Here is a 22594-nt window from a genome sequence, read left to right as displayed (position 1 = left end):
CCCTGCTAACGGGGCAGCATTTCCTATGGCCTCCCTGTGTTCATGACTGTAGGGGAATGGTTTGAAATCCTGCTTCATGTTCTCCCAGATGGCTGGAACACGGTCTGCCAGACGTGTTTTGCTGCACTCAGGGTCTCCAGCAGCGACCCTATGGACTGGGCCATTGCCTCAGATGATACACAAGAATGCAGAACTCTGGAATATAATAAAACTGGTCATGAAAACAATTTAGAATCGTTTCCAACATACCCTAAAGTACCATACATATGTTAGACTTTTGCTTTTAGTAATTTCTTCAGTAACCATTTTACCCAAAAATGTCTTTCTCTGCTAATTGTGTGTGTGTGTGCGTGTGTGTGTGTGTTGTAGCTTACCTTGTAACCACTAAGAAATGCAAGTTTACGCTTGATAAGATTGTTTACAGTTCTGCTGTTCACATAACAGCTGCAGCAACAGGCAGAACCAGAAAAAGAGCTCTTACTTCATCCCCTAATTGGCAAGCTTCTACCCAGGTAAGCCATACCTCTTGAAATATTCTGGATTTTCATGCTTTTCTTGTCTAGTTTTGGTGTTTACATATTAAACTGAGTTGTCAAATGTTTGTTATAGCTTCTTGGAAGCAGAATACATAATGCAGTTGCCAAGGTTGCTTACAGGTAACTCCATAATAATCTTTGCCTTGGACTGCTTTCTTGGTATATCCCTGCCCCCAGTCTTTTATTTTCAGTATTTCTTTACATTAAAGTTGTGAAAAGGCGGGTATGTCCTACTTTTATCAGTAACACAGTAAGAGAGGAACAGATCTCTAACTGAAATTATAAAGCTGCGTAAAGGCCAAAGATATAAATATATTCACAGGGGATTTGCATATCAGTCTTAACCCTGCTTTGATTCTCTGTGTGTTGCTTCTTCCATCTGCTCCTTTATGGCTCTTGGCTATGTGTCCAGACCTACCCAGTCCTACTTGTTAGTATTATCTATCCTTATTTTCTTTGTTCTTTTCCCCTTTGATCATTTCCCTTGGTTGTATATCTAGAAATGTTTATTCTTTTCCTCCTATTTTTAGTTCATAAACAAACAGCTAAACAAAGATAGTAAGAACATTCTTCAGAATGATTACAGGCTTTTTCATAGTTAAGCCCCAAAAGCATGTTCTCACTAATCATATTTTGGCCCTAATTAAAATAAGTTTTGAAAGTCTACTGTAAATTCATTCATTCTATACCAGTTCATACTGTTAGGGAAAAAAAAAAAAAAGGCAAACATTCAGTAAGTACACATTCCTCCATAACAAAATACTTAGCAGCTTCATTTCCATCATGCACAAAGAACCTCATTAATTCTGGTTTCTGCTAGTTCTGTGAGTTCACAGAACCATGAATTTGTCTCATTTGCAACAAAACTAAACCAAATGTATTAAGTTTTGTGCCAATGAAAAGAATCTTCCATGGAAAAGAACAGCTTTGTGGGTTGGGTGTGCAGCTGCTGACAGCAATACTGTCCAAGTGTACCCCAGCTAAATTTATCTAGTTTTTAATTTCCTTACTCATATTTATTGTTATTAGCAAGACATGACACTTCATTACACTTCTTAAGCGAGCACTGTAAAATTGCTAGAAGATAAGAACATCAAAACAAAGACTTGACAAACACATTCATCCAATCTTGATGGGAAGAACAAATATCTCCCGCTTAAGTTTTCCAGCACAATGCTTGAGGAATTTATTTTTTAGTGTCCTGCTCATGTTAATGCTTTTCAAAGCATTAAGCTTCTGCCTGTAGTTAGTCAGAACAATGTCTTGTGTTGCAGTAGTCTGATAAAGAATATGGTTAAAAAAACCAGAAAGCTTTGATAATAGTAACCCAACTACTCTGAAACACAGAAGAAAACAGTCCTCATATAGCAGTGGCAGAATTGAGTTTCTAGCTGTAATTTAAATAGCTTCAGATCCATAGAATTCAGCTCTGTGACATAAATACAACAGCAGCTTTATTGGTAACTTGGAGGTAACTGATTCTGACTCTGCTAGCTTTAGGGCAAATATGGGCTTTAGGGGGCATTCTTTCAAGAATGAATGAGAGACAAGAGTCTTCAAATCCTGAAAAGTGTGGATACAAATCAGGATACAAAGATCAGATGAAACATTAAACTTTCTTTATCAATCGTTGTATGAAATGCTGACATGTAATTGAAATGCAAATCTATTTAGGGATTTTGTCCATTATGAAATTCTCTTATGTATTTTACCAAAATATTTTTGATTTATGTAGGTTTGTACAAATCTGCATATGCTGTTTTTCAGATTCACTACTCATTATTTTACAGCACTGTGAACAGGAACTATTTTTTCCCAGCACACTTGAGTCTTCATATAGAGCCACCACTTTGAGGCAGATATATTCTGGAGTGGACTTCTGACACCTTGTCTTTTGTTTTCAGACATGCTGTCTATTGTAGCAATAGTTCTTTAAATAATAGTTCCTTAATTCATCAAAAAGCAAAACCCCCTGGCTTCATATAAGAAACAAAGAATTTATCACAAGATAATCTTCAATTGCTCTAGTACTTTGCCAGATTTCAATTAGTGATTAATTTATAGGAGCCTTCTTAACACCAGATTCCTAAGAATTGTCCAATCAGTTCTAATGTAAGTACATTAAGAGGATGCACCTTAAAACTAGTCCACACTGGGCACCAAACTCCCTGTGCAGACATACCTACCCTGGATCCATCTGTTTGATCAGAAGTGCCAATGACCACATTCTAGAATAGCAGTGTACTAACCTGAAATGTTTCCTACTTGGTTGGTGAGAGCCCCTCAGGTACCACTAAGAATATTTCACTATGCCTAGGTCTCCCCTAAAAGCAACTTTTCTTCCTTTAATATTTTCTAGTATAGGAATGGCAGAATTCTACCAGCTGTGTACTTGACAGATAGATACTGAAATTATACAGACAGAAATTATAACCAACTTTCAATTTTAAGAAAGTGAAAAGCTCTATTTTTATCCACAGTGGGCAGAGACCCTTGTTAGCATTTTCCACAAAAGACGGGATACAAAAAAGATGGAGCAAGTCCAAATTTGAATGTCTTATATGGAAACATAAAGGTAGGCAATGATCAGAATAAGTCAAGAAAAAACCAAGCTCCTTCTCGTCTGTGAGACAGTGAAAGCAAAACATTAGTAATAATTTTAACAGAATTGGAAGGGGGTGGCAGAAGGCTGTGCTGTTCCTGGTGCCTGATCTGTTTATCTCCAACTGCACGGAGAGCACAGGCAGCATGGGCATGGGCTGGGGGCAATAGGAAGACACAGCCTGTCCCAGCATCTTCACGGTGCTGACAACTCCAGAACAGAGCGAGGATGGAAAGTATGATTGCTGAAGGGTTGGAAATTTCATTTTTTCTTCCCTGGAGTATAAGAAAATCCTGTTAAAACGGCAGTTTAAACCACAACAGCTTCATACTACCCATTAACCCAGGCCAGGCCCCTCGGCCAGCCCTACCCAAGCCTTTCCACCATCCCGACCGTACCTATACCGCACAGTTTCCATCCGCAGCCGCGCTCGCCCGGGCGCGGCCCCGCCCCGCCGCAGCCCCTCGGCCGGGCGCGCAGGAACATGGCCGGGCAGGGCGGGAGCAGCGCTGGAGGCCGCGGCGTTGTGGTAAATGCGGAGCGCGGCCCGGCCCGCCCCGGCCGCTCGCCCCTCGCCGGTCGCGGAGCCTCCCCGGTGCCCGGCCCGCTTTCCCGCTGCCCCCCGGCGCTTTGTGCTGAACCCCCGCGCCTTTCCCTTCCTTTCCCTTCCCTTCCCCGCTTGCTCCCGGCCCCCCGGCCGGCGCTCGGGCCGCGTCCCCTCGCCCTGCGCCGCTCCCGCCACGCCCGCCGGCCCCGGCCCCGCTGCGGCTGCCTGAGGGGGACGGGCGTGTTGGGCTGAGCCGCGCCTTCGGCTTCCGCCGTGAAAACACGGGCCGGTATCGCCCCGAGCGGCTCCTGTGGCCGCGGCTGTGCTTCCCCAGGCTCCTTGAGTGCCGGGGACGAGGATCCTCAGGCATCCCGAGGTGTTCTCCCTCTGGAGCTCTGAGAAGCCCCTGGGGTCTGGGGACGCCGTGAAAGAGGGTTGGGCTGCCCGTGTTCTGCTGGGGTGGGAAACAGCCCGAACCTTGGCAGTGCTTTTGGAGTGCCTGTAGGGATGGATAAATGGTGCAAAAATGAATGAATGTGATCCTTACTCTGATAGACACACCAGATTCTCCTGTGAAGCAAATGCCATCCCTGCCACCACTTTAGGTGTGTTCTTATTTTAATGTGGCATTAGGATTTTAACAGAAAGTTCACGGGTCAGCTGCCCAGATCACGGCCCTCTGTGTAGGCAGTGGACACAGTCCCAACATCCTCTCCATCCCCCTTTTGAAGGACCTGTCTCTGTGTGTTCAACCTCTGTCTGGAAGCACCACGCATCAACCACGTCTGCTGACACCTGTGTAATAATTGACATTCCTTAAGTGGGTGACTGTGCATATCACCAAAGCAACATGAGGTTATTGCAAAGAAGGACATGAATGTGCATGACCATGTTCTGCTGCACTGGTTCAATTTTTTCTCCTCATCTCCCCAAAAACCTAACCTGCAATAAGTCCAGTGCAGCATCATTTAAGTTACAAAAGCTGGACTTTGCTTCATGCTCACTTGGAACTGAGGACTGAGCTCAAACCTCACCTGTGCTCACTTCGCCAGATGAGAAGATGAGCGACATTCTTCTAAAGGTGTTGCAATTGAAAGCCTTCAGCTCCTCTCTTGGGCCTCAAGGGAACACTTTTGGATATTATCGTGTATTTGTGTTGCTTTTTGTATCCATTCACATCAACTTTTTAAAGACTTACTGAAGAATATCTGCTGAGCTATTCAAACATGCAAAGCCTGAACTTTAAAAGTGGGTCTTTCTTTCACTGCAGGAATTTTTTTACACACGAGTATGCCAATGTAATTAGAACATACATTTACTTATCCAGTTGAATACTGCTTTTTTTTCTGAAACAATCAGAATTTTTTCCTTCATATTTTCAAGGGCTTTTTAAATTTTCAAACAGAACAGTCATAAGAATTTACAGTTACTTGAAAATTACCTTATAGCATAACACTGTGAATAGCTTTAAGATAAATGAGAATTTCTAAGACTTGTTGAGAAGTGCCTGTTTAAAAGAAAGAAAAATATGAAATAGGCTTATTATATCAGACAAATAATTAAATTGAAAGTACATGTGAATTTCATCTTATTTGTCGAATGCCAGCAAGCACTTGTAAACAAGAACTTCAGTATTATTGTAGAGTTTCTGTTTATGTTCTGCTATTCTAGAGAACCAGAAGGATAAATAGGTTAATCAAAATTTAATCCCAAGCCTGTTTTATAAAACCGTTTTATAAAGGACTTATCGTAACCTAAGTAAAAGTTATTGTTTTGTATGAGTTCTGAAGCAGTTTCTATCCATTTAATTTAATCTTCTGTATCACACTGAAACCATTCAATTTGACAAAAACGTGGAAGTAAGCGACACTGACAGGGATTGCTAGTGGGTGTTAATGAAATTGTTTCAGTTTGCACTGAAATACCTTTGAACAGACCATGTTACAAAATGTTTAAAAAGTTTCAGCCCCCATGCCCTGAAAAAGGAGATGGGAAAACAGTCTATCCAGGCCGACTGCAGCTGTATTCTTGGAGCGAGACTTGCCTCTAATTAAAAACCTGTCCAAGGAGGATATTCATAATCTCCTGTTTCTATAGAAATGAGGAACACAACTAAGTAACATCTTTTGTGTAGTTTCAAGGCTTGTGTAAGTCAGAGGAAAACTTACATTGATTCCAGTGATCTCCCAGTCATGCCCTTCATGGGCAAATATTCAGCATCAGTTGCCAACTAATAACTTTTTTGATGCAGAAATTTTTGGGTAAAGTTAAGAAAATGTCACAGTCAAGGCATCTGTAACTGTCAACAAATATATAAAGAAATCCCCCAAGCAACCCAAAATCCACAAGGCAGAACAGTGCTTCAGTACAGCATGAGGCAGGGCTGTGTCTGAGTTAAAGAAATGGGGATGTGGAGAAACAGCTCAACATCAAATATGTTATCTTAATCAAAATTGTGAAAAACCATTTATTGCTCTGCTATAAAATGGTAAGCAGAGGTTAGTTTCAGTGATGGTCCTTTGAAGACTATTTGTAGCAAAAATGCCATTAAGACATGCACTGCACAATGGCAAGCTTGTCACTATTTCTCCTTGTGCTCAAGATTCCTGTAGCCAAGCTGTAGAAAGATAATGTGTGACTTGAGGAATATGATTTTAAGGAAAACCTATTTGGTGTCGCTATTTATACTGAACCAGTATTGAAGCAAAGCTTTGTAATGATTTCAAGATACCTTGTGAGACTGCAGGTCTTGTCTTCCATAAGGAATAGGGAAAGTACTTCTTTTGGAGTTTGTTTGTTTGTTGTGCTGGTGACTGCATTTCATAGCTTTCTGAAGGCTTCAACAGTTGATTAATTTTTGAGCTTTTTAATCTCTACCACCATTGTATGTTGTGAGATCTAATCTCTGTATTCCGATACTTAAAAACCTCTGTAAAATATTTTTTCTGTAAATACATGGATTTACAGACTAGTTTCATAGTAAGCCGAGATGCAAACATTTTGTAATTACTTATCTTTGATGACATCTAAATTAAGAACCTCACCTTTGGCAAGAAGTACAGTTTTTCACTGATTTGTACAGATATCATCCATGAACCACATAAATTATTCTCCATATGTACTGTTTCATCTGTAGAATACTTATCTATTTATTTATGACTAAGTCATTCTAAGCTAGAAGTATGCAATTTTAGTATAGAATTCTTTGACTTTTAATTCTACCATCTGAATTTCCCATTGGAGAATCCCTTTTTACTGGCAATGTTATATTTGCACTTAGAGTTTGAAAGTACTTAGAAATTTACTTTTGCCACTAGTTTAGTATTAAGTATTTCCTTTGTCTCTTTAGTTGTTTATAATTTCAGGTGATATTTCCCACATTCTGTGGGGAAAATACTGTAGCATTGGTTTTCTGAGTTATACTCAGAAACAAAATAATTAATAAGAAAAGCAAAATAGTAAATTGTAACTGGAAGGAAGTGTGGCTCACAATGAATTCATCTAATAGAGTGTACCAGAATGCTGATTTTGTATCAGTTACATAATGTCAAACACCATGAAGTGTTCTTGACAGTGCTGTTTGATATTCAGATTTCAGACAATTGGCCTGGATACAGTCTGGATTTGTTCACTTATCCTCAGCACTACTATGGAGACCTGGAATACGTGCTCATTCCTCATGGCATTATTGTTGACAGGTATGTGTAGATCGAATGTTACTAAATAAATTGTTTGGTCAGTAATGTTATTCTTTTTTATAAAGGCTGTAATCCATATACAGTGCATGAATAATCTTTATCTTAAAATATTATTAGTTAAAAACTTGGCTATTTTTCTTTAGAAAGTTAGGTTCAAGTGCTTTGTGTCTTGCATCCATCACTCTGTATCAGCCAGCTGTGAGCTGGATGCAAACCCAGTCGAGCACTGGAATGGGCTGTCCTGGAAGGTGGTAGAGTCACCACTCCTGGAGGTGTTCAAGAAGTGACTGGACGTGGCACTGACTGTTACGGTCTAGCTGACATGGTCGTGATCAGTCAAAGAGTGGACTCCATGATCTTGAAGGTTTTTTCCAACCTAAATCACTCTGTGATTCTGTGAAGTCAGGATACTTAAGCAGTGCCAGTCAAGCCTTATAGTCACCACAGTGTTTGTAAAATGTACCATGAACTCTGAGCATCTGCATCTAAAGTTGTTTTATCCCTGATTTTTTTTTTTTTTTTTGCTCAGGACAGAACGACTGGCGAAAGATATTATGCAAGACATTGGAGACAATGATATTGTGGTTCTCTGTGTCCTCAAAGGTGGCTACAAGTTCTGTGCTGATCTTGTGGAGCACATTAAAAATCTTAGCAGAAATTCAGAAAGGTTCATCTCCATGAAAGTCGATTTTGTTAGACTGAAAAGTTACCACGTAAGTCAACAGCTGATTTATGTAGATTCTGGTTGAATGTCATAATAAACAGTTGACTTTTGCATGTGAGATCTCCACCTCCAATTATAAGAAAAACTAAGTGGAAAATAATTTTGTTTGAAAAACCTGTGAGGTTTTCTTAAAAACTCATATACCTTATACTTTTTAGATAGTCTGAGTAAGGATATGAAGCATCCTTGAACTTTTTTGTTTTATTTAGTCTATCTTTTACGTCTGGACAGAGAAGTATTCAAATTTCATTCATGTAATGTGTCGGCATCTTGTTTGTTCTCAAAATCCTCAGCAGTTCTGTCAAGTTAATTTCATGTTACTGCCTTTTCCACCCCTGCATAATTTGGCATAACTGCAAGGTGGTAGATCTGTGTCTTCTTCTAAATGTTTAATGCTAAGTAAATAAAATCCTTTCATCTTCATAGCATGCAGATTACATAGTAGCAAAATATACCACCAGATGATGATAGTGTCCTATAAGAAAATGAAACAAGCCATTCAATCAAATCCAGTGTTGAAGTAATCATCAAGCCCCCCTGTTATCTTCAGAGGAGTGATGCAATAATAATTCATCTGTGTAACTGAGGACATGATAGTGAGATGACCAGCAATTTTAGAGTCTCTAACTACAATTTCTTATTGTAGAAGTTATAAATTTATATTCTACCTTGCAGTGCATGTTTCATAGTGAAGGAACATTTCTATGAGTAATTTGTTGTAGAAATGTCGGAGGAAGTACACAAAATAAATAGTGATAATACAGTGTGTTTTGCAGAAAAGCAACTTGCTATGTCCAATAGTTCCCACAATAACTCTACATCCTTTCCACAGTTTGTTTGCTGGCATTTTCTTCTGACCCCAGTGACTATAAAATTTTCCTAACTTTCACAGATCCAGTCTGACTTTTTTTGGTGTGGAAAAACAGTGAATGACAACCTTTTATAGCCATTTGATTAGGATTGAGTCCTGAGACTTCTGTTTCAAGAATTAATTAATTCTATGAAGCACGTGTGAAATACTAATATTATATATTTTCTAGATATTCAGCAGTATTACAGAAATAATAAATTATAATGTTGGTCTCACATAATGGCACAAGGAAATTTTACTCATTTTTTTTGTGCAGTTATAATAGCAATTCAGTAATACTACTGAGCGAAGAGTGGAATTACTTAAATTGGGTTTTATTTTGCATCTGGCATATAAGTAATGGACATGCTTTTTCTACAGAGTTACTTCTCATCCAGTATGAAGCTATCCTGGTTCTAAAATTTCTTTCTTTGGGGTCAAATCTTATTCTCCATACTAACCCGTAACCAATGAGTGGCAGGAGATGTGTACCGCAAAAGTGTGGAAATTTTCACATCTTTAGTTTAAGAAGTAATACAAAAGCATGTTATATCAAGCTAAAACAGCACTAAGAATTTTATTATGCAAGGATGCAATTACCAATACTAAGTCCTAGATGATCTTAGCATTTAGTGGCTGTGCATATTTTGGGTCCTAGCCTCATGCTGTATCAGAAAGGTAGCACCTTCCCCAGAACCAGTGTCTGCATCTGCCTTTTTGATTTTTTTTTTTTTTTTTTCTTATGTACTATATGTACTTCCAAACAGGTGTCATGTATTTAGAGGCTGAAGCTGTCCTTGTTTTAGTGCTTGGATCAGTGCTTGATACCAGTCTGGTCTTGAGAAGCTGAATGACACTGCAGTAGAAATCTGAAATGACATTAATATTGGTAGATGCAGTCTGTCCATGAGATATGTGTAAACGTAATGCTGACTAAAGCACCAATACAACTACCTGCCAGCCTTTGCATCTTGTTGTGTCCTGTGCAATTGCAGGTTTTGGAGGATGGCTCCTTATCAGCATAGATGGGCTCAGATCACTTGAGGAACTCGCTGTACCCAGTCTGAGTGTCTCTTTATCCCAGCCTTATATGAAACTCCCAAATCTCCATGTTAGTTTATTCTGTAATAACATATCTTTCTCAGTGTTTTACACTTTAATCAGAGGCAACAATTACAGCTTTAGAGATAAGACTGTACTTAAAATCTTGGAGCATCACCAGTTGCATTCCTTTGCTCTCCTCTGTGTTTTCTGTTCCACTTTCTAGTAAGACTTATTACTGCTCTCTCTTTTTATCCCTTTTTCATTTTACAGACACCATTCTTCTCACACTATTTATCCTGCTTCCTTTTACTAACTGTTCTCTCTTTCTCTCCTGAAGGGAGTCCTGCTGCTCTCAATATGTTTCCTTCAGACATGTCTCCCTTCCCCCCTCGAGCTGTTTAAATCCAGCAACTAATTTCAGCTCAAACTCATGGGATTTTTGTATTGTCTCGTTCCAGCTTCCATACTGAAAGGTTAGTTGATTTTTAGAGGTTGTAATTCAAAGTGGGATTTCTTGGTTTAATAGGATAGCAAAAATGGGCTGTAATTGCGATGCAGAGTCAGATCTTGGCATCAGTGAAAGTGCCCCTTAATTACCAAGTATCAGTGGAAAATGTTGTACTTTGCTGTTTGGCATACAGCAATGATTACAGGAAAAGGAGATTGCAAATACGACCAGTTTTATATGGCTCTTTGTTTTCCAAACCTGCCATAATATTACAAAATTTAGACTTTAGAATTTATACTTAATTAGTATGTTAGGATTTCCTTTCATATTAAGTAGTTGAAAGCTGGGCCTGTATCTTCTTTGTTAGATTTCTTCATGCAAATGAATTGATTGGGAAAAAAAGAGCGTAGTACATTTAGATTCTCTGGATATTAATGAGATGAGTGCTGCTTGTACTGCCTTAATCAGGATGATTTTGTCTGGTTTGCAAAATATTGTCATATGCGCCTGACCATTTTTACATTTTTGTGAGAAACTTTCCTGTATTTTACAAGGGGCAGATTAAAAGAAAGCTCCAAGATGAAAGATTGAAAATATGATTTCAGAAGTAAACAAATAGAAAGCGTCATGTAGAATTAAAGATAAAAGTCAGGAAGTAGACTGAGAGGAAAATCAAATCAATTTTCCAGATGGAAATCTGAATGGAAAGCAGCAGCTCTGAGTTTTAAGAGGCAGAGAAGAGAAAACATACACTTTTTGGAATGGACTCAAGAGTAGCAAGGCAAGAAGTATAGTGGGTAGAGCAAGAAGCACTGCTATAGTCCCCATGTGAAATATGATGAGTATATAGAAAGATACATGCAAAGTTTTATGGGAAAACACTGTATTCTGGAAACACTGACATGAGAACTGTTAGAATGTGGCAACTTTTTAGATATTAAGTTCTAAGGTTTTAATATAAGTCAGGAACAGTGGAATTGACTGCAGAGATTTTTGAATTTAAAACTGGATTAATAAAATTCACTATATGCATAACCATGCTGATTTTTTCCCGAGTGATTGTTCCTCCACAGGGAATCAGAGTTCTGAAGTTGAAAATGGGTGAGGGTTTCAGATTGAAAAAAGAATTCAAAATTATTTTCAGAAATAGGTTATGTTGAAGTCAAAGATGAAAATTAATGGTGGAAGAAGTTGTGTTGGGGAATGTCTTCTAAGGAGAATGTGACCCCAGCAGGAGAAATTCCATAATACTTTTGTGATACTGATAACTTTAGGAGATTAAAGAGCCAATTAGGAAGAATCCAGAGGGAAGTAGAACAGAGAAATTAGGAAGATGTTTTTCTAGCATGTTTTGAATTGAATGATAGGACTAGACAAAAAAAAAAAAAAAAAAAGTTTGAGGATGAACCAGAAGAGAGAATGAATTTAAAAAATAGATGGATATGGATGTCATGAAGAGAAGGGCTGAATAGGATGTGCTTTAGTAAAAACACATACTGTAAGAAGTATAGCAGAAAAGTAGACTATTCATAAACAATAATTATAGCTTCTCTTTGTTCAGTGTGGAAGAGACAATTTAGAACAAGCTGAAAAGGTAGAGGTTGAATTACAGCTTCAGACAGAAGAGGATGTTCTGGCTTAGCAACTCTAATCCACAACTAAAAGATGCAACAATATCACCTAATCCTGTTCCATGGCTATGCCAAATGTGACCTTTAAGTCAAACCTCAAATTTTAAACGGAATTGAAAAAAATTAAGAAGTAGAGGCAGTATGCAGACTTTCTGAGAAGTTCTTAACAGCTTCTCAATAGAAGACAAGGTAATTGTATAAATTAAAGCTTCCTTAGTGGATAGATGATGAAAGCTAAAAAGAGAAGGAATCATGATAAGAGTCATTGTTGAAACTGGTGGTGGAGACTGATGGAAGAGAGGAGAAATACCACACACTAGGCAGACCATGTGCTTTCTAAGTGCATTGCTACCTGTTCTTGTAAAATGTTTAGTATTCAGATATGGTTATCCATATATATCTCTCTAATTCTATTAATTACTATATTTTATAAAATGGATATTACAGTAAAGCTCACATCTTGGGGAAGGACAAGTGAATCTTGGTGGCATAACCTTTTTTCACCGAAAAGCGTGGAGAGGTAAACTAGGAATGATATTGTTATTTTTCCTTAAGTCTTTTGTGATTTGTTTGGTTAAATGTGTGAACCAAAGTGGCAGAAGAGCAGCCATCTCCATTATTTTGAAATAACATTGTTATAACAAACTGTTATTTTGAATAACTTTGGGACTGCACCTGGATTACTGCATCCAGCTCTGGAGTCCTCTGTACAGCAAAGACAAGGATCTGTTGGAGGGGGTCTGGAGGAGGTGACATATGATCACAGGTCTGGAGCTCCTCTCCTAGGAGGACAGGCTCATTCAGTTGGCATCGTTCAGCCTGGAGAAGAGAAGGCTTTGAGGAGACCTTAGAGCAGATGTTCCTCTTCACCTTTCAGTACCTGAAAGGGGCTTACAGGAAAGGTGAAGAGGGACATTTTCAAGGCCAGGGAATGATAGGACAGAGGGAAGTGCCTTTAAATTGAAAAAGGGTGGGTTTAGACTAGATGGAAGGGAGATTTTTTTTTTTTAAATGAAGCTGGTGAGGCACTGGAGCTTGTTGCCCAGATATGTGTTTGATGCTCCAAATATGAATGAACTTCAGCGGAAACTTACAGAGGATTATGTAGATTTGGTCAATTCATGTAATTCTTTCAAATGAGTACATTATTTATGGTTTCCAGAACATAACTAATAAAAAAATGTAAAAATGTGACTGCTGAATTGTAATCCATGTACAATGGTTGCATTGAATTCTCTTCACAAACAAATCCATTGATATGATCTGTTTCCTCTTCAGCCTCCAGTTGTTTGAAACATATTTACAAGTGTTGGTTATTAGTCTTGGCATAAACAGGACTATTAGTGCTGCAAGAATCCGAAAACAAGCTACAAAACAAGCATTGTTTAGTAGAAATCTGAATGTTTTTGCTATATGAAGCCATCTCAGTAAATTGTTTTGCTAAATCTCTCTACTGTAGGAGTAAAGAAAGAGAGGGACTTTATAATGAGTAAGTTGAAAGCTTGGTAAATGGAGTAAAATAATTTCTTTTTCTGCCATGCAGGTTTCCTTTTCATACCCCAAATTGGTGTACTTAATTCCTAAAATACTCAACAGCATGATGCATCAGACTATAATCAGAGTAGTATAAAATGTACAGTCCTACGTTTCATAATAACCTATTCTTATTCAGTATAATTTTACTGTATGCAGCTTGGCTTTTTTAAGATCACTATGAACTTTGCATTTAAAAATAATATTTTGAAATCCTGACCCTGAAAAAGCAAGTCACCTCAAAATGGTTTTATTAATTTAACAACACAGAAGAAACAATTGTCTTTCTTGCATTTAGTGATTCATGTCTATATCCAAAATCTACCCCAGTGTTACAATGATTGTTTATCTCCATTGCTGTGTCACACAGGCAAACACAAGTTATGAGATCCTGAGAAAAGTGTACATGCTGGGATAAATAAGAATTCACATTAGTTTTTGTACTTACAGTTTTTCTTTTGGGCAGGTTGTGCTTCTTTATTTTGCTTCATGTACACAGTTTAGCTGATAACTGCATCATCATATTGATGCTGAGTAGCCATGAAGAATTACAAATTGCAGCCTACCCGATAGAAAGAACTCCTGTCAACTTTAAAGCCAAGTTCTACCATAATTTCACAGGACTGAACTCCAAATTATCTGTGAATTAAACATTTGACATGCAACTAAATAACTTCAGTCTAGGCAAAAGTGTGGTTTCATTTGGAAATTAGTGATTTGTGTTTTATTTAATTTGGAGAGAGGTTGTGTGTGTACTAGACATTCAAAAACTAAAACATACTCTTAACCATTTTCAAATGTATGTCTTGCAGTGACCACTACAGACAGTGAACAACTTTACAGAGAATTCTGCAGCATGATATAGTTTTAGATGCTAATGGGCAGCAGAAACATGATATAATTTAGTCCACAGAAGCTACCAGTGCCAAGGATCTAGACCTTAAAGTTGTTGCTGTTCTGAGAAATATATTCTGTTGATTGTAGATGGTGTTATCAGAGAGGTGTCTTATGGGCAAGCTAATGATGAGAGATTTGGGAAACCTGCTCCTTGAATTGCCAAAGGGATTTTATCTCTGTGCACTTTCTTTGTCTATGCTATAAAATAGCGTTTACATATAGTAAGTAAAATGGTAGTATCTTTTTGAATAAAAGTTACATGAGATGCTCAGACCTGCTAAAACAAGGGAGTTTTAGAGCTCTAGGCCAAAGACACACCCAAATGTTAAGAAGGCATTGGTGCTATCCCTGTATCTCTTATGCTTCAGTTCTTTTCTGAAATTTAGTAAGACCTGAGATGGTTAAGAAGGTGATGAACAGTGGAAACAGATCATATTTTTTGTGAATTGAGTGTTTGGCGATACTACAATTCACAGTTCTCCAAACTGTGTCCAAATATGCCTTTTTCAAGTGTTAAGACTTGTTTAAAAATAGAGTATTTTTCATGAAAGAAACAAAAAAACCCCACATCAACATGCAGCAGTGTCTTACTGCAAAATATCAGCTTCAGAGACTTTACAGAGAAATAGCTGAAAATGTGTTAGTAGTGGAAGTCATCCCAAAAGTTTATTCTTGCAGCTAGCTGATGAAATTCTAAAAGAAATCCACAAAAATGTAATGAGAAGAATGACATCTCTTTGGTTAAATTGTGTGTGGTGTTACAAGAGTAGCAGCACAATTCAGGCACCTTGAGAGTAAGCTCTCCTGCCAGATTAATCGGTACAACAGGTGCAGCACCTTGGTGTGAAAACTCAGACGCTGGAAGTGGGTCTCTTTTCTGATTGCACCTGCACTAGCTGGAACAGTGACTGTCTCCATTCCTCAGGGGCTGCAGCACCCTCCAGGCAGTCCCACTGGCCAGCTCAGCTGCTTCTGAGCACTCCCTAACCTGTTTCAGCCCAGATAACACCAGTTATGAGAGAATTTCTATTTGGACCTCTTGAGCTTGCTGGATTTGTTTTTAGCAACTCAGATTCATCTCAGTAGCAACTGGGGCCAGCTTGGGCAGTAAATTCTTTAGCCAGCACAGCTCTTGCTGGAAAAAGGACAGCCCATAGTCAAGGGACCCTGACTACCATGTGTGCAAGCCTTAGACTCACCCTCTGCTTTGAGAGATGCTCCTCAAAGGTATCAGAAGGAGTGTGGATATTTCAACTCTCGTTATTTTTGTGTACCAGCCTATTCTCATAGTGGTCTAAGATAAACTGAAGAAGACCATACTCTGTGGAATAAAATGTGAACTTAAAAGTCAGGATCTTGAAATTTCTTATGTCTGGAGGCAGATGCTCTCCTTTCGCCTATATAACATCTACAGCTTCCATTTAACATGATGGCAGAATTGTGAAATATGAGAGGTTTAATTCATTTCTTCCTCAAATAAAGTGTTTTATTTAAAATAAAGCATACAGTTTTATTTTGTGCTTAGGGGCTTGGGATGCTATTTCTAATGTAAGTAGGTGTTAATTTGTGGGCATAGTTCAGGAAAGGTCATAATAAGTCTATCATACAGTCAGTTTATCAAGTTTATCTCTAATGTAAAACTTACTTTTAGAGGTTGATCTTTGTAACTATGCATCAGATAACACACCTACATATCACTTGAATATGTTAGCACCATCTGAAATCTTAGTAATTTTTTTTAAGTATGACTAAGTGTTTCAGTGACTCACATATGAAAGATTTGGGGGAACCAAACAACTCAGCCAAGGGAGAACTGAGTAGGAAGCAGCCTGATTGCCATGGGGACAGAACTAGAGCAGATGTGGCAGTGAAGGCAGAGTAATACTGAGCTGTCCTAGAGCTTTTCAGAAATATCGAAGTATTGTTTTAAAGCATTTATGGAGCATATTAAAGCAAGTAACTACGTGCTTTTTAAAGATACTTTTCATTTTTATCTATTATTTCCAGCTTAGGTGTTACCTTCCTTTATACTAATATATGATTTTTTAGCCATGGAATTACTTTTTTAAAATTAAAAAAAAAAAAACAAAACTATATTGTGGGTTGGTACTGTGTTCTGAATTTCAGATCTAATATAAACTCCATAGAGGTATTTTCTATTTTGAGAAATTTGCCTCCCCAAGGGTCACATTTTTCTTACAAGCTGAAATGTTTTCTTTTGAAAAATATCTTGTAATTTGAAATAAATGTTTTGAATTACAGTATATTGCATAGGGTACAGCTACTATGTATAAACAGAGTTTAATATCTAAAGTTCCTTTTTCTTAGTTTTTTTTTAATATGAGTTTTTGTTGTTGTTGTTGTGAGCTTAAATCTTTGGTAATTTTAAGCAATCCAGGTTCCTGGAACATCTTAACATTTAAGACTGTAGATATTTTTGAAACTGGCCACTTTCAGAACGCATTCAAAGCCTCAAGGGTTTTTATTAGAAGCATCCAACTTTTCATTAAAGAATTAGATCCCCCTGGATACAGTATTTGTTGTAAAGCAGTGGTTTCTTATAAAGCCTAATATATTGAAGTTTAGTTTCATATTCTGCCAAAAATACACCAACCTACACGACACTAAGTTATGGCATTTGCAGCGATACTATACATCGTCCTGCTTCATGGATTTTACAGTGACAGGGAGATGGGATCTTACGTGTAAGATAGGTCCAGAACTTAATGGTCACTAATCCTGTTGTAAAAATCAGATTGATGACTTTGAAAGTACTGTGACATGTTTATACTTTGGAAAAAATGTCACATTATTTGTATGCTCGTAGTACCATTTAATATGTGCATTTTTCATATTAAGATCTGAAATAGAGCAAAATTAATTAAAAGAAGCTGGAGGGTTCTAATTTTTCTCACAGAATTTGATGACTCTCTATTACTGGCATAATTATAAATGCTGTTTCTTAAAACAGGTCATAACATGTGTGGTGTTTGTGCAGTGTCACACCCCAGAGGGTCTGTAAGGCGTAGACCAAAAGGGTTACTCAAAAGGAATATGGCAATAACAGGAACTCCTCTGTAGCTGCAGTGCTGATCTGTGTGACAGATAGAGAATTCTTTTCCCTCCTCATTTGATAGACAGAAGTTAAAATATTTAAATAAAGATGGGATACTCTAAAACAACCGTGCAAGAAAATTCACAAAGACTATGTGTGCTGTTAAAAGTTTCCAAGTTGTCATTAGCCAGGGACTGAATACGGTAGTATGGAAGAGAATGCTACTGAATTGTGAGAGTCAATGATAAACTAAGCTCCAGATTGCTGGAAGGGACTAAGCATTTGAGGGTTTTATCGGACTCATCTTCCATGAATTTGCTTGTGCCTATTTATCTGTTTTGTCAGCCTGTGGCTATTTGACAAAGTTCAAGATTCTTCTTCTATCTCTGTTTTATCACCAGATTCTAGGAACTAATGATAGTCAGGGTCAGAAGGTTAGCACTTTGTGCTAATTCCAGAGAAAGCTGTTTTCTCTTGTGCTTGCAGAATCCCCAGCTGGACACGGTTTTTAGTACAGAGCTACAAACTCACTTTATATTTTTTCACATTGTTCATTTACTTTTGATCATTAATTTACAAGACAGTTTAAAAAACAGGGTAAGATCATACATATGGATCTAGTAGTGTCCAAGCTGGCATGCTAAGATCCTCTGTTGAGGCTGGGAAACATGTCTTCTAGTTCCACTCTTGTAATGTTCATGTATTTAATGTAAACAATAATTGGGCAAAAAATAGATACTCCAGTTATTGTGGACGTGAATCCAAACAGACATTTTCCTACTCAAGTCCATTATAGCTGGCCATAGTATGATTGATGACCTTAATGACTTTTGCATTACCGTAGCAGGAGGAAAATTTTCCTCACACTCTTTGGCTTATGAAGCTGAGGAGGAAAAGCGTCCCAAGTCTGCTATTCCAAGTGTGGGCTGGTATTACATAATTGTCACAAAAGGTAGACACCCTTAGCAATGCTTCCTGGCAGCCCAAAAGGAGTACCTGAGTAGGACTATGGCAGTTCTTGAGGGTATGCTTCCTAAATTTTTCTTTTACCTCTAAGTTTTAAAATTTATTTGCTTCCCATCTCTGGAGAAAAATTAAATTATCTGACCCTTACCTTACATGACTGAAGAGCCCTGTGAAATTGTTAATACCTTTTCTTATCCTGGAACATATACAGATTTAATTTCTATGATTTAAATATTATCTTAGAGAATAAAAATAAGCTAGAGTACAAGGAAACCTCAGACTGTAGTATCTGAAAACTAACTGGAGTTTTGAGGATTTATTGTGTTTCTGATATACATACAAGCCAAACCTTTGTACTCATATGTTCTTAATTTCAGTTTTTGCTGACCTTTTTAAGTGTTCAGGTGCTGTTTCTGCTATATGGTGATAGGTAGTGCAGCAATCTTGAACAAAAGAACCCATTTAACCAACGCTAAGCAAGTATATAAAATTTAATTACTAGATCAGAAATTAAAAAGTGAAATAATTAATTGTTTATAATCCTTATTAGCCAAGTTAACTGGTCTGAATTCTGCTTCGATTTATGACAGTTTGGCCCTTTTTTATGATACCTTACCTTCCTTGGATTAAATACAGAGAAGGCATGCAGGAGCACTGGTACACAAAAAATTGCTGTGTGTCTGAACAGATGATTACAAACAATTCCATTTATTAAGTTTAATAGCTTACTGTTTCCCAGGCTGTTGTTTAAGCTGAATGACCTGCCTTGCTTTTAGAGTAGGGAAGAAATATACCCAGGTGTGTTACCACAGGTCAGCTGATAAGGAGTACCTTGCTGTCAGTAAGTTCATTGTTTGTCTTTCTCTGTCCAAAGCCAACTTCCTCATTGCAAAACTCTTGCCTTCCCAAGAACTGGATAGACTAGCCTGAATTTGAAGCAGTTCCAAACCTGAGTGGTGAAGATTTTAGTTAATATGGGAATAACAACAAGGAAGAAATAGAATCAAAAAATAAGTAAATCTTCACATGAGTTATATTGTAGATCTACCCCTACAGAAGTAAGGTATGTCTTACACTGTGGTAATTAGAATTCTGTTAGATACACACCTACAGCAGTTTAAAATTTGCTATCATCTGTTGTCCTGGCAATGGCAGTAAGGCCAGTCTCAGTGCAGCGCAGTCAGTGGTGTGGTCAGCTCAGGAAGGCAGCTTTAAAGCCTTCAGAGCTACACAGACCTGTCAGTGCTTCAGTGTGCATGTACCTGTACTTCCCTGTGGGAAAGGGGATGTTCTGGCAGTGGGTGTGTGCCAGTTTGCTGGATTCCATTCCCACTTGGCTCAGCATTGTTGGATTGTTTGCAAGGTATTCAAGGCACCTCATAAAAGTATATCAGTGACCTGGCACTTGACTGTTTTGAATGTGGGTGTACCCCGGAGGCTGCAGTCTAGCCTTTGGTATACATTTGATTCTGGGCAAGGGAAGGCAAACTTTCCAGTCTTTACTGGGAAATGATCCATATCATTCTCACTCATTTGTACGAGTCTCCAGCTTAACAGTACTTATTAGTTACCCTCTGAATGCTCCTACTTAAGCCTGGATAGTCCTAGCTGCCTGCCATGAAAACTGGCAGCTCATGTTCTACACCCTTAAGGTCTTTTGTTCTTGAGAGAAGAAACCCAAAATTGTGTTGATTCAAGTGTATGTTGTATCTAAGTACAGCATTTTATATACTACCACTCAGCTTCTGCTGATCCACTGAAGATATTTCACAGCCTGTGCTTTATATATCAGTTTGACTACCTATTACCCAAAATAGGTTAACAGATCCTGTAGATGCCTTACGGACACTTCCCCAACCAACTTATTCATATTTTGAAGTATTTCTCAGGAGGCAGGTTGCAAAGCAATTTAGTTACATACTAGGATCCAAGGGACAACTAAATGGTATGTCATTGACTTCTTTTTGGTCAAAACCTTCCTGGAAAACCCAGTTGTAGGAGGTGGAATGATGGTGTGAAGTGAAGTGCTGTCCTAATGGGACAGGTTGGAGGATCCGCTGTATCACCCAAGGGAACAAAAGCAACACAGAGCAGGCCTGATGGTCACATTCTTCTTTGTTTTAAGTTTCCCTGATGAATTCTGGGAGAAAAAGGTAACATTTTTAAAGAAATTCCATATGAACTCTGCAGACTGTAGTGATTAGATGTGTGATAATGACCTTGTGTCCATATTTCATAATTTAGTTATGCATTTAAACTGTTCTGTTAAAGCAACTTTTTTTGCCATGATTAAAGAATCTTTGTTTCACTGAGCCCACTATTAATGTATTCCAGATTCTGTTTCTTCAGAAGAGTAACAGATGTTCACAGTTTGGTGCAATTTTCAGATGAGCAATGCTGTTTATAATGAATTTTCCTGAGACCACCCAACTCATTTCACTTGTAACTTGAACTATGTCCAAGTGTTGATCTCAGGAGATGTAAAAGAGATGTAATAATTCTGTGCCCCACCCAGTTCAAAACACATGACTTAGTATAGATGGAATTTAAATATGTATACTTCCAATCTACATAGAAAGCAAAAGTTTTATCTTGTATGCCATGAAAAATGGTGGTGGAAATATCATTCTTTCTTCAATTCATCAAGTATTCCTAGAATTAAATACAATTATAAAACAAGATGAACAAGTGAAAAACCACAACCCAGTAATTAAAACCAAAGAAATTGAGATTTATCCTGGAAAATGCGCATTTATTAAGCACAGATTAAAAAAAAAAAAAAAAAAAAAAAAAAAAAAAAAAGTAGAAATATAGCTTGGGAGGAGGTGTGGGGATGTGACACAGTGCATCGTGTCCTGTCAGAAAGAGCTGCAATAAATTCTGTGCTGCATTAACCAAAATATAGTGTAATTTAGAGCTGTCTCTATCCAAGCCAATATATTTAGTGTCAAATATTTTTTTTTAAAAAGAGTTGATAGGGTTTAGCTATTTTAGAAAGCAAGTATTGAGGGACTTTGGGTGACAGAAGATGAAGTTTCAATTCATATTTCTTCATTTATAAGAAATCTTAGACACTCAAGTATATTAGTTGGAACAACTTGCAATGGAAGAAAGAAGCTCTGAATGACTTGAGACCATGAAAATTACACAAACAGTTCTGAATTGACATTAATTGGTACTGAATGAAACAGATTTTTTTCTTTCCTGACATTCATTGTACTTTATATGTAACATTTACTGCAGTTTTATTTTGAGATTAAAAAATGGGAACTCAGAAAAATGCCCTGAGAGGTTCCCATGGCAACCGTAGTGTGCATATTATCTATGTGAGCATTATGATCAGGTAATGTCACACCATGGTATTGAGCCTTGCTGTTTGGCAGGTATGTATTTTACAACAGGAATTAAGTGATAAATGTAGATAGTTATAAATGGCATTAAAATCAATGATCTATATTTTTTTAGCAAGAGAATTGCTCGACAGTGTGATGCATGAATTTCTTTAATTTTTTGGAAAATACCTTGGCTGGAGGGTTCTGAGCTGCATATAGAAAAACCATAGAGAAAATGATATGGTTTTTAGGCACCATGAATAGTCAGCCTTGTCCTTTGACAGCCCTCCTTCTCCATCCAGAACACCAGGATTTTCATAAATGTGTGCAGTTGTGTCCCCACAGCCGATGTGTGAATGCAGAGATTGACGGGATGCTGTGATCCCCCTGCTCTCAATGGCTTTTGTGTTTGCTTAGCTGCTTGCCAGCAATGAAGATGCTATTTCAGCATCTTCCTTTCAGCTGAAGCCAGAAATAGCAAATGCAAAGGAAACACTGTTGCTGTGAATACTGTTGAAAGAGAGGGGGTTTTTTTTAGTAAAAAATAAATAAATTCATTAATCATTGTACCTCACTGTTATCTTATTTTCTCTTTCTCAACTAGCAGCTTAAGGGCAAACTGCCTCTTCAGTAATTCTTGTGTGCTGGTTGCTAATGAAATTCTACACTTTCTCATTTGGAACTGAAAAAATATTTTGTCAGTGCCTTGGTTACACATGCTGTGGTAGATA

At 37.8% G+C, this 22594-nt stretch overlaps 1 protein-coding gene across 1 annotated transcript in view; it reads left to right on the top strand.

The window, feature by feature from the left end:
• The first annotated feature begins 3606 nt into the window (after positions 1-3606).
• PRTFDC1 (phosphoribosyl transferase domain containing 1) overlaps positions 3607-22594 on the top strand; it is a 41629-nt gene continuing 22641 nt past the window's right edge. The window contains exons 1-3 of the mRNA XM_040080530.1: positions 3607-3667; positions 7277-7383; positions 7913-8096. Of these exons, the coding sequence (XP_039936464.1) occupies positions 3623-3667; positions 7277-7383; positions 7913-8096 (336 nt within the window). The 5' untranslated portion in view covers positions 3607-3622. The remainder of the gene's footprint in view (positions 3668-7276; positions 7384-7912; positions 8097-22594) is intronic.

Source organism: Hirundo rustica, chromosome 1, assembly GCF_015227805.2.
Source record: "Hirundo rustica isolate bHirRus1 chromosome 1, bHirRus1.pri.v3, whole genome shotgun sequence".
In the NCBI taxonomy this organism is placed as follows: Eukaryota; Metazoa; Chordata; class Aves; order Passeriformes; family Hirundinidae; genus Hirundo; species Hirundo rustica.
Note: the sequence above shows the minus strand (reverse complement) of the source record. Positions and strands in the feature narration are given on the sequence as shown.